Source organism: Trichoplax adhaerens, genomic scaffold (genome assembly GCF_000150275.1).
Source record: "Trichoplax adhaerens TRIADscaffold_28 genomic scaffold, whole genome shotgun sequence".
NCBI classification, from domain to species: Eukaryota; Metazoa; Placozoa; class Uniplacotomia; order Trichoplacea; family Trichoplacidae; genus Trichoplax; species Trichoplax adhaerens.
Window position 1 is genome coordinate 126,879 of NW_002060969.1, and position 12,338 is coordinate 139,216.

The following is a 12,338-nucleotide window of genomic DNA, read 5'->3' on the forward strand; positions in this document are numbered from 1 at the left end:
TATAATTGATGTACTGTATACTAAGATCTTATAAGATCTTATAACTAATATTTCGTTACATGATTTATATGAATTAAAATAACAATTATCATACTTTATTCGCTGAAATTATAATTTGCACATTCAATACATATTCACATTGGACACTTGCACTATATTAGCCGACTACGCACAACACCCAGAGTCATGTAGTGGTTTTAGAAAACTTAGTTTTATGTGCCCTATGTCAATTTTAAATATATATAATCTGCATGCCTTTAGACAGCATGATTTCTTTTCATTTACTGAACTTTTAATTAATTAATATACGCTTATACAATACACTTTTTTTTAACACAATGCCTATATGGCCTTGACATAATGCATAAATACTTTCGGCTTTAATAGCAGAATTTGTAGTCGTATGCCTGATTCCTTTCATAAATTGCTTTTTCGGTAAAGGTGCCCGTGCATACAGTACTATCTATTCTATATCAGAAATTTCTTAGCTAGAATTTGAATTGATTTACGTACACGTATGATTCTACTGAAGTAGGCGCTGTTTCAGGTTACTCACATGTAGTAGTTAAAACGTACAGACGTTGCCTTGAATTAATTGTACAGTATAACAATTGCCTGCGCGTCTGTTTATTGGATTCTATCTGCATTGTACCATACCTACTACGCGATTACTAGGGTTACTGATATCAATCCGTCAGGATTCAGGTGGTATACTGTACGGAATTTTAGTATACGGAATGCATTTGTAATAAAGGTTAATTTTTTAGAATTCTCCTTCAAGCTTTTCTTATTATAATAAGTATTGTAGTCGTAAAAATAACTTAATTTGGTTTAACCACAGTAAGGTTACCTTAGTATCGTAACATATTGTAATCCGACTTCTTTATTCGGGTTAGAAATTAAGAATATTCTATACCATAACTTTGATAAGGATATCACGATGTTAGATTGTAATTCATGCGATGTACTTAATTAGTATAATGCTCATGCTTCAATTATGATAAAAAAAACTTGTAACCAATTTCGATTACAAAGTACAGTTGAAATAATGATACTTCGTTATTGAATACAGCGTAAACCTAAACATTTCGATCTGGGTTCTAATTTAAGATTGTTAGTCTGTCTTAGTCTATTTTTTAGTTATATGTTATATACCGTAGAAGAGTACAATTTGTAGATTTAGTAATTTTGGGAATCTGGGGTACAATTTATCTGATCAAATGTGTTTAATTGCTAGTTTTGTTTGGAATACTTTAGAATAGTAATTTGATAGTACTGTATGTTACCACCAATTGCTCTGCGTAGCATATAAAAGGTGGCGTAGTTCAAGTCTTAGCTGAAGATAGAAAGTGAAGATTAGGATCTTCCTGTATTCGGGAGTAAATCGTATTTTACGTTGGTAGTTTGATTGGTTGAGGCAGTAATTCTGCCCTTATTATCATTTTTAATTAATTTTTCCAAGTTGTTTGCTAAACCATAAATAAACTGGTGTTTTCCCCTAATTTTCCTTTAGTTAGAATTCAAAAGTTATTAGACTTAAACTTTTACGTTCATTCTATTACTCACTTCTGTACTGTACTTTGTATCTCATAGATTAATGTTACGAAATGTTCATATATGATATTTAGTATAGACAAATAGAGTATATTGTATTACAAGCGGATTATCCTAGTTACTATACAGTATAAAAATAAATAATTTTTTTTAATTATCACGGCACATGCGTATAGTGTCTGTAGTACAGTATAATATGTATGATACTTAATTGTAGATATCTTGGCCAACTGCGTTAGTGTACTGTACAGTACTGTACTGTACTGTACTGTACATTGGATCCCTCAACTGTACAGTACATACAGTATATCATTACAATAGCTTTCTATCATAATGCGTTGATATAAAATAACATACATAGGAAGCCCTAAAAGTTATTTAGTTGTTATAAATTTTCCTGAGGTCCTGGAAGTAGAGTAAAAAGCTAACCCTTAAATATCAGACAGTCGGAGCTATATCGCTCTGATCCTACGTAATAATCTTCTTGGCAAGTGCCCAGAAGTATTACACTGTCTATTTAATTAATTAAATGATACTGAATTTGAACGAACGTGTTACGTATTGCTAGCGCCTGCTACCATCTTATTTTATGACACCTTGTATTCTTATCAGTTACTGTATGGTAGTACAGTAGTTCTGTTACGTATCGGATATTATTGTTTGGAGCATTGATTCCGGTGTATAAAGAGGTTAGAAGAATTAATAAAGGTAGATATTCTCGTGGAAAGATAGCTGCTAGTCTCACTCCAGTTATCTGAGTTAGAACCTTTTACACCCTACAAATCTAACTAACGCAATGCACGTGCTACCGTATATTAACTTCCTTCAACTGGGTTACTATGGCACGGTGATGTACTATTCAAGTACTAGTGGGTTCGACTAGTATACTGTAATTACTCAGTCATTTACATTGGTACATCAGGCACGTACACCTCTTCAAGTTCTATACATGAATAGTGTACACATACTCTACGTGATTGCGATTACAAAAATACTACATTATGGTGTTACTACAGACAGTCACTTACTAGAAGCTTATAACCGCTTCTCCTTTCCATAATTATGTTTATTACAGTTATAAAAAGACTGTTAACTGTAAACACTTATGGGTAAGACCACTTAATAGGCGAAGGGATTCCATGTCGGTATTTTATTATTATGAAAAGACTGCTTTCAATCAAACAAAGTATAAACCGAAACATTCAAAGTTCTATAAATAGCTAGAGCAAGTTATAAAATAAATCAAGTCAATTGTGAATCATTGTAACAATACAAATGTCATGTACTGCCGAATGCATCGATTTCGAAGTACGCGTATGGTATAAGCACAAATAGCTACGTATTATAATTACAAATACGATAAAAGTGATTGGTTTCTTTCATGTTTTCGTTCTAGGTTTCCGGCGAGAATACAAGTTTATATAAGCTTTTGTTGTCAACAGTTGTAAGCCCTTCACGAATTTGAACAACCTGTAATTCATTAAGAAACGAACGGAGATGGAATTACATGCCACGAGGTCTAGCAGGTCTACCTCGCCCACGACCTGCCATATCCCGTGAAATCGGAGGTGGACCGTCCGAACTAGACTTCGGACCTTTGATGGTTTCATCTACAGATAAAATTAAACAGGCAGCTTCGACAGCAGCGGTGATAGCATTATTTTTGATGATGGCTGGTTCCCATACACAAGCTTCGAAGTTATCAGTGATATCTTCTCGATTGATATCGACACCATACCAAATACCTCCTACCAGAGCAGATTTGTTATTGAATGCATTATATAATAAATATTTCTTTATTGCTAAATTGGTTAAATTACCTTCTGCATGCTTTTGTCTTAATTTATTAAGAATATTAGTAGCATCGAAGCCAGCATTATCGCATAATTGCCTAGGAATAATTTCTAATGCCATTGCCATCGCACCAATGATTAATTGTTCTTTACCATAAATCGTACGAGAGCATTCCCTCAAATAACGTGAGAGTTCCATTTCGATCGCGCCACCTCCAGCAACAACAGAATCATTCTTCATAGCTCTTCTTACAATCATAATGGCATCATGAAGTGATCTCTCCGTTTCTTCCATAAATTGCTGAGCGCCACCACGAATGATAATGGTGCATGTCTTAGCCTTCGGGCATCCAGTAAAAATGTTATACCTATCGAACGGAGAGAAAAAGAAGAATTTCCCAATTTCCCAAATAGTTCAGATGTCTTGTAATATTTTATCACCAAAAGTTTCGAGAAAATTTGTAACAATCCTAACGTACTATAATGCAACATGTATTGAGAATTATCCTTACCTATCACCACCAATCTGCTCCTCTACGAAGAGCTTACAGTTCCCAAGAACATCATCTTTGAGATCTTGGACAGATGTTTGGATACTACCTCCACAGGCCTTTAACGTTCTCTTCATATCTTCCTCTTGCACCCGACCAGCGCAAAATATATCACTAACAATAGATAAATTAAGTAAGCCATTCTCAATTAAAGATTAGTTAAACAAGTTATTATAATATTAGCCATAAATTAAAATAACGAACCGATCAGCAAAGTATTGAGTAGCAACATCGCCAATAGGCAATTTTGACAACACAACTTTAGCTCCACTTTCCACGATCTTTTCTAATTTGTCATATAATATTTTCCATTCTGCATCAACTACTGCTTGGTACTCCTATATATATTAATTCCGATATAAATAACGAGCGATCGAAAAATTAAACCAGAAAATTCTTGCGTTACAACACCTTAACGTTATCGATCCTAACTTCTGCGTTTTCCTTTTCTGCTTTTAATTCTAATTCTACATTTAAAAGTACAATCTTTGGATTTTGGTATCTTTTTGGCTGCATTTCAAAACCAGCATAAGAAAAAGTCTTCTTAAATGCAACACCAGCCACCAAGCGAGAATCCTGTAGGCCGCCTCCTGCTACTTTTTTCATGCCAATCATATCTAGTGGCAATAAATCATCCAGCATAGTAACAGCGTCTACTACTATTTTCGCGAAAAAGTCCTTTTGTGAAGAAATTAACTTAGAGCTCATAGCAGTCATTGCACATTTTTCAAGCAGCTTTCTCTGCTCACTAAAAACAGAGCAAATAAACGCTAAAGGTTATATGCTAACAGATCTGTTGTTGAAAATGTATAATTCAAAATAATTGATTTAGCTACCTCGCATCTTCACTTTTAACGTGAACTGCCATATCCTGAATTTTTCTTAGAGCCTGTTTGTACCAGAAAAATACTTAAACTTTGAATAGCAGCAATCAATAATCTTTAGATGAGTACAAACTTCACGGCAAATATATTATTAAGAGATTGTGATAATTACCAGTTCAGCTCCACGTCGTAAGCTTTTAATTATAATACGAGGATGAACGCCATCTTCAACGAAGAGCTTTACTTGTTTCATAAATTCAGTAGCGAGTAAAACTACCGTAGTCGTTCCATCGCCAACCTGCATAGAGATAAATGATATTAGTTATCTCTTGGATCTATATCGAAAATTAGCATTAGAAAGATGTGCAAACTTGTTACAAAATTTTAAAAACAACTTTAGTTGCCTAAACTAATGTGAGTTACCTCACGATAGTTTAGATAAAAAGAACATTTGCTATCGAGTTTCACTTATTGCATTATATATTTAGTTATCAGATTAGATTTCTGTAATATTAGACTACTTTAATAATAAATGGTCAAAACATTTTAATAATATTATTGCTCCCATAAGTATGACTGGTGTGTCTCTACTGCCATGCTTTACTGCAACTTACTTGCCACTCACTGCCAGACTCCCTAAAAGTTACTGGCAGTAGCAGCCCCCTTATTTTACTGTCAGTAAGATACTAAATATGACTAAATAAGCTGGAGAGCTTTGATTTGTGGTGTTGGAAGGAATCCATAGTTATTGCTACAGGAAGGTATTCAGACTAAGACAATTGCTCCTCCCGGACAACTGCCAAAAATTAAGTTATAACATTGGATTATGTTACTTGCAAGGAATTTTATTTTGTTATCTATGAATCCATATAAAATTTTATTCAAGTAGATTGCATAAGCATCCTCTAATTACTTTGCCTTATAAATCTTTAAGAAATATAAGGCTTAACTTAATACAACTATGTCAGTCCTAAGCTATATCAATTGAAGGATAATGCTGCAGAAACCGGGTTAATATAGATTCGTGATGTATTACAATAGTAAATTTCGTTTAGGAATATACATGCTGCAAAGATATTAACTGGCAGCCGCGCCATTTTGCACCATATAATTATATACTGGCTGATTAGAAAGGGTTTCAGGGGTGATACGATTCAGACAATGATAATTCAGTCTCTGTTGTTTACCTCTGCGTCCTGAGATTGTGCAATATCAACTAAAATCTTTGCTGCCGGATGGACGATTTCCAACCTCTTCATAATAGTTGCCCCATCGTTTGAAATTGTAGTTCGACCTGTAAATAAAAAGAATAACAAAGGATAAGGCTTATTAAGGAATGCTACGCAGTGTAGTAAAGCTTTTTACGAAAATTAATCATAATTTGCGCATTAAATTATGAATCGACTAATGTACAAGCAAAATGCAAAACTTATCGTAGCTAATTTACAGTTCAAGCATATAAAATAAAAAATTTATTCTATTTCTGTGCTCATTAATAATAATAAAGCAGGTTCAATGAAATTGATCCGAAGGTTCGCACTACTGTCAATAATCCTATCATTAACAACAATTAATCGATTACATAGATAAATTAATTCATCAATTCTCAACTTAGCCTAAAGTTAACTGCGATTAGCAATCGTTCTTCTATTCTGAATAAACGAAACACATCATGATTCATATATCATGTTACAACATACTGCTATTCGAATGCACGGCACTAACATCTTCATTTAGTATTTCAGCAGATTACAGATCCGAAATTTACTATCATTGGCAGCAGCCTACGGTTATTTCAGTATTCGCATATGAAACAGTGCAGTCATTCTATTTCATATACTGTAATTACTCGGATAAAATTAACGAATAATAGTTCACTATTACAGCTTTTCAACTATTCTAAAATACCTGTACTGTCAACAATCAGCTTATCCATACCACGCGGTCCGAGAGTAGTTTGAACAGCGTCTGCAATGAGTTGGCAAGCATTAATGTTACTTATCAGTTGCGGTTTTCCTTGGGAAGTATCAGTTCCATCTTTTAACAGAATGATTTGTGGCTGCTGTAAAACGTTTGCGATGCCCGTTAAGTATTCGATAAATTATTAATAAAATAATACAAAATTTCATATCAAATCCCTGGATTAAACTGTAACTCTATCTCAATCGTATTATAGCATATCGATGCAGAGAAAAAATGGTAGATGACATAAGATTTAATCCTGATTATAACCTACCATTAAGGAGGCCATATTCGATTTGCTTGTAGCCTGTGTACAGTAAGTTATCTCACAACTATCGTTGGCTTTCCTCTACTTTATGGCCCGGCCCGCGCACGCACGCACCGTACAGTACTGTTATAACGAACAAAATGTACTGTACAGTTTGTACTGTGAAATGATCATTTTATCTGTTTTTTTTAAATCTACTGTACAGTAGATCGAATTTCTACACCCTCTGTACTGTACAATACAGTACTGCACATTAAGGGTCTACTGCACACTGTGCTGTACTGTACAGTACTGTACATTGTACAAGTGTTCAGTACTGTACACTGCACGTCTATGCAGTACGGTACAGTAAAGTATGCGATATACTCACTAACCAATCAGAATACTTTTATTTTTTTTCATCCAATCACAACGCGCTTTTGAGAATTTTAGTTCGATCGATATGCTTCGAGTATTCCGTGTACTGTACTGTACACTAGTGTACAGTACAGTACAGTACTGTACAGTACGGCACAGCTCTCCTACAGTATATTGTACTGTACACTGTACAGTACATTACTGACGATTCCAATAAGGTAGTACAGTACAGTACAGTACAGTACAGTACTATTCTACAGTACTGTACTCAGTCTCAGTTTAAGTACTGTACTGTACAGTACTTTACTGTAATAATCAGTCATTCGAGAGTTGAGGCGTTGAAATATTTCACTGTCAGTAAGTAATCTGAAACATCTAGTACCATGTCAATATGATCTACAATTAAAGGATGAGATTTGCAAAGGTGTTCATTTCGTGGGTCTTTCCACTATACTTGTAGTAAAGCTTTCCGACATGAAACACTATTAGAAAGTAGTAGAATGACATATTTTTTATAAGTTACATATAAAAAATATACGCCACATACAGTACAGCATATAGCATAATTATTATTATTATTATTATTATTAATTATAAATCATACATACGAAAGATGAGAATCATCATAGAACGGCGATTTAAGAAATCCGTTGCTCGTCACACTGTTGAGATGCAAATGGGTGATGATATCCTTCAGATGAAACAAAAATATGCAGAAGAAACTGGTATTGACTTGCTAACTATAAATGGTTATTACGGTTTGTACGATGAAAATGATAACCTGCTATGCGACGAGATGTCGGCAACTAATTTCGAAGATGATGCGGTGGTCTATCTACTATATCAAGGTTAGAAGCCACAATATAATATGAACTCCATACATACTGTATTACGAAATACGAGTCTACCCGTATAATCTAATCTAATATATCGTGACTTTTTTAAACGATCATCACATACTGTACTACTGATTATGATAGGCGTACATGAATGAACACTACTAATAATTATAAGATAATCAATCTGCCTGGCGAAGCGTCCCGGCAGGCCAAAGCTAGCTTGTTAAATTACATTAGTTGTTGTTGCAGCGAGATACTGTATTCATGTTTGTATTTGTATACCTACGTCAGTACACCTGTACAGTATACGCGTGTTTCAGGTACAATATACTACTGTACAGTAAACAATAAACATCGCGGATCAATTCGAATATAAGCGGTTTAGTCGAATTGATCCAGCAACGCGTTACAATTTGACAGTTTAGTTAGTATTTTGGATCAAATCTATAGTATTTCAACTACTGCAAATCTTGCTAAATCATTGTAGTAAAATAAAATAAAAATTGTACTGTATGTACGGTACACTACAGAGTATACAGTACAGTACAGTATATCGCTTATTACTGTAGGAACTTCACTTTTGCAGTACGTCGTATGGATTTATGTGATCTATCAGCAGATGAAGGATATTTTTTCCCTTTCTCTATGGATCTTATGAGGCATAAGAGTGAGACTTCGAAGCGTATTACTGTATTAATTAATTGAAAGAAAAGAAATCGATTTTATCGTGATTGTAAATAAAGTCAAAATATAGAAAGTGTAATACAGTCATGTGTAAAAGCTTTGAATATGCCAACTACTGTACAAATTACTGGTTCTTTTTACTCTGCTAAAACTTTAAGTATGTACTCGTACAGTACCATTAGGGTAATATGGCTAATTATATCAATTAATTAATTAATACCAGTAAATTACCCGTTTAAATGAACTGGAATATAATCTGCACAAAGCAATAAATTAAAAGAAATTTACAACTAGATTATCTTAATATACGGTATACGGTTCCTACCTAGATTGGTAGATTGGTATCACAATTGGTATTTTGCTCATACGGTATAATGCTCAAATTCTCTCTAGTATTAGCGCGAGACATTTGAACACTTGGATCAAGTGTATTAGACATTGATATAGTATAAGAATTTGCAAGGTCCGTCCAATGCACTTAATCCGAACACTTTTTGCAGTCAATATTTAATCATCGAAAAGTACAGTAACGTTTCTTATGGATTACAACATTTTATTGCTATTTTGTAACATCGCTGCTAGTTTTGGAGCAATGATGAATTTGATGATTCAACGCTTAATGTCGGCTAATGGATATTATATTGCTGCTACCCGCCAATTCGCCAAATAATTTAATAATTAATTTGAAATTCATCCGATACCAGCTAAGACTACAGCAGGTATTTATGATCATTTTCCGTCAAGTATAGGAAAGGGATTTCAGCCAACAAAGAAAACGTGTTTGTGTCTGGCTTTAATACTTGGAATCTTAGGAATAATTGGAATTATCACGTTTTCCGTTTTGCATCAGAGAAAGATTGCTGTCATACCACGGCAGGTAGAATTTGCAATTTCTTTTTCTGTTAATCTGCTTTCGAAATTCAATGCGTTCAATTGTGTAGGTGAGTAGCGTTATGTTTGAGTTTTTACCGTAAAAATGGATTCGCTAACTTAATGAGTACTGTACAGCATTGTATTTGGATACATCTGATGGTGTAATAATTGATGTAAGTCATAATATCTGGTATCTATGTTGAGTGTATACGTGTACAGTACTGTACTGTACATACTGTACATGTAGGACAGCCAATGCTAAACATTGCTGAGTTAGTAATTAAGAGTGATTAAATGGTCACTAATGTTTTTGTCATTTCTGTAGTTTGGTGTTGTAATCGATGCCGGCTCGACGCACACTCAAGCCAATCTGTATTCATGGCCTGCTTTGAAAATCAATTGTACTGGTGTTATTTCTCGACTAGCATCTATAAAATGCGCAGGTATAATCATATATGTTATTAGTAGCCTTGATAATTTGAGTTATGCGCTAGTCTTGTTTGCAATATTTAAGTTCATTTTGTATGATTCTCACGTACAGGCGTTAACTAGATATATTGTTGTATCATTAATAGATGCATGTGTAGAACAGAAAATTTATACCATTTACTTGAAACCTTGTTACAACTCTTTGCAAATGTATTTACGACACGCTTACACTAACTTTGCATTCATTCTTTTACGACTACGGAATGCAGATACAGTATCGTGTCACCTAGAGTCTATTTTCGTGTTTACTAGTACCATATTGTATGCCTACAATTCCATATCAAGTTCCATCTGTAATTTATCTCTTCATTAAGCAGCAGAAGGTGATCATGGGAGCGTACTGATAGTATGAATGATGTCTCCTCTTAGGGTCCGGAATTGCGGATTATGGTAGTCATCCTGGCGATTTAGTAATGCCGCTGTTGTCTTGCATATCAAAGGCGATAACTCCATTGGTGCCTATAGACGAGAGATCGGAAACTGAGTTATTTTTAGGCGCTACCGCTGGGATGAGGCTTCTACAGTAATTATCTCTAATAATTCTAATGTCATATGGAAACTAGTGTCTTGGATGAAAACATAATCATTGCTACAAATTATATAATTATTTATGCTTCCTTGCGCGAAATTCGGAATTTACATTTACAGACTATGAACTATGAAAGATTGCCAAAAAAACAATTACTCTAGTAGCTACGGTATTATAGTGATAAATGCACAATATAGGGTACGATTGTACTGCTACTAGAAAGTGAAAGACAAGTTATAGGCGCTGTCAAAGTCTATAGTACGTACTGAACGATTATCTAATGGAATATTTACCGTATATTCAATAGAGCGGTGAACAGATCGCAAGCAGAAGCAATTTTACATTCGATTAGAAACGTATTTCAGAAGCTCCCGTTTAAGACATCAAATGAAAGTGTAAAGATAATTACTGGGGAAAAGGAAGGAGCTTTTGCTTGGATTGCTATTAATTACATTACTGGTGTGATCCATTCCAGGGAGGTAGTAGATGAAAATTTATTAGTCGATTTTATTATTCGCTTTGCTATCATTGCTTTAGTAACTATGCAGTATCACGAGGCACAAAGGGGTGTAAATACTGGCTTGAACATAGGTAAAATGATAATTTTATTATGTTTTTTAAGAGCTTTCCGGTAACCTATCTGGATACAACAACTAACCACGAAACTTACGGAGCTTTAGATATGGGAGGAGCTTCGACGCAGATATCCTTTAGTCCTAAGTCTGCAGTTACTCTGCATCCTAAGTATGAAAATAATTTTCATTTGTTTGGAACGAAGTATAGAGTTTATTCACATAGTTTCCTGTGTTACGGCATCAATGAAATCACAAGAAGATATTTAGCAAGCTTGGCGTCTGTAAGTGTTATATGAAAGTACTAACAGGGCTATAATATACAGGTTATTACGATAGCACGCTTATTTATTGCCATTGGCTTACACTCGGATCTCTTTGTATTTTAGAATTCTTCAAGTCTGAATATGGTCGTAGATCCTTGTGCGCCGAATGGAGCAGTTTTTAATAGAACCATTTACTACTTATATAAGGCACCATGCAGCCTTGGTTTAGTCAGTCAAACTAACTTGGATAATGAAATTATTGTTTCAGGTGTAACTAATATGCCTGTTAACATTACGTTTTACGGAGATTTTAACGCAAAAAAATGCCAAATGCAAGTCAAAAACCTCTTTAATAAAACAGAATGTGATGATTCGTGCTCATTTAATGGAGTTTTTCAACCCGCTCTCCACGGAAAATATGCTGTAAGTTGCATATGCAAGAAATAGCATAATTATATCTGGTACATTAGCTACTAAGCAGTTAATTAAATGCATAGATCTCCGATATAAGACTTTTATTGCTAGACGATACTTTATCAATACTTTTCAGGCATCATCTTACTTTTATTACGATGTAAAATTTTTAAACCTTACCACGACCGATGGTAATATTTCAATGACGGCTTTTAAGAACTCAGTAAAGCGCTTATGTTCACTTTCGTGGTCGCAGGTATGAAAATATAAGAATTTCTTTATTTGTCGTAATTCTACTCATATTCTTACTATTGATTTCTTACAGATTGTATATATAACATCGGCGAATAAATCGGAACTCCC

General features: G+C 34.3%; 1 protein-coding gene across 1 annotated transcript; it reads right to left on the reverse strand.

Moving 5' to 3' along the window:
* Positions 1-3,057: 3,057 nt before the first annotated feature.
* TRIADDRAFT_51102 (uncharacterized protein) lies at positions 3,058-12,118 on the reverse strand (the record flags this gene model as incomplete). Its single annotated transcript, XM_002117739.1, has 11 exons — positions 3,058-3,302; positions 3,375-3,715; positions 3,860-4,012; positions 4,103-4,236; positions 4,310-4,646; positions 4,735-4,787; positions 4,895-5,020; positions 5,910-6,016; positions 6,631-6,784; positions 11,605-11,608; positions 12,105-12,118. 11 exons carry the CDS (start codon positions 12,116-12,118, stop codon positions 3,058-3,060), a joined length of 1,668 nt encoding a protein of 555 aa, XP_002117775.1.
* Between the last annotated feature and the right edge of the window lie 220 nt (positions 12,119-12,338).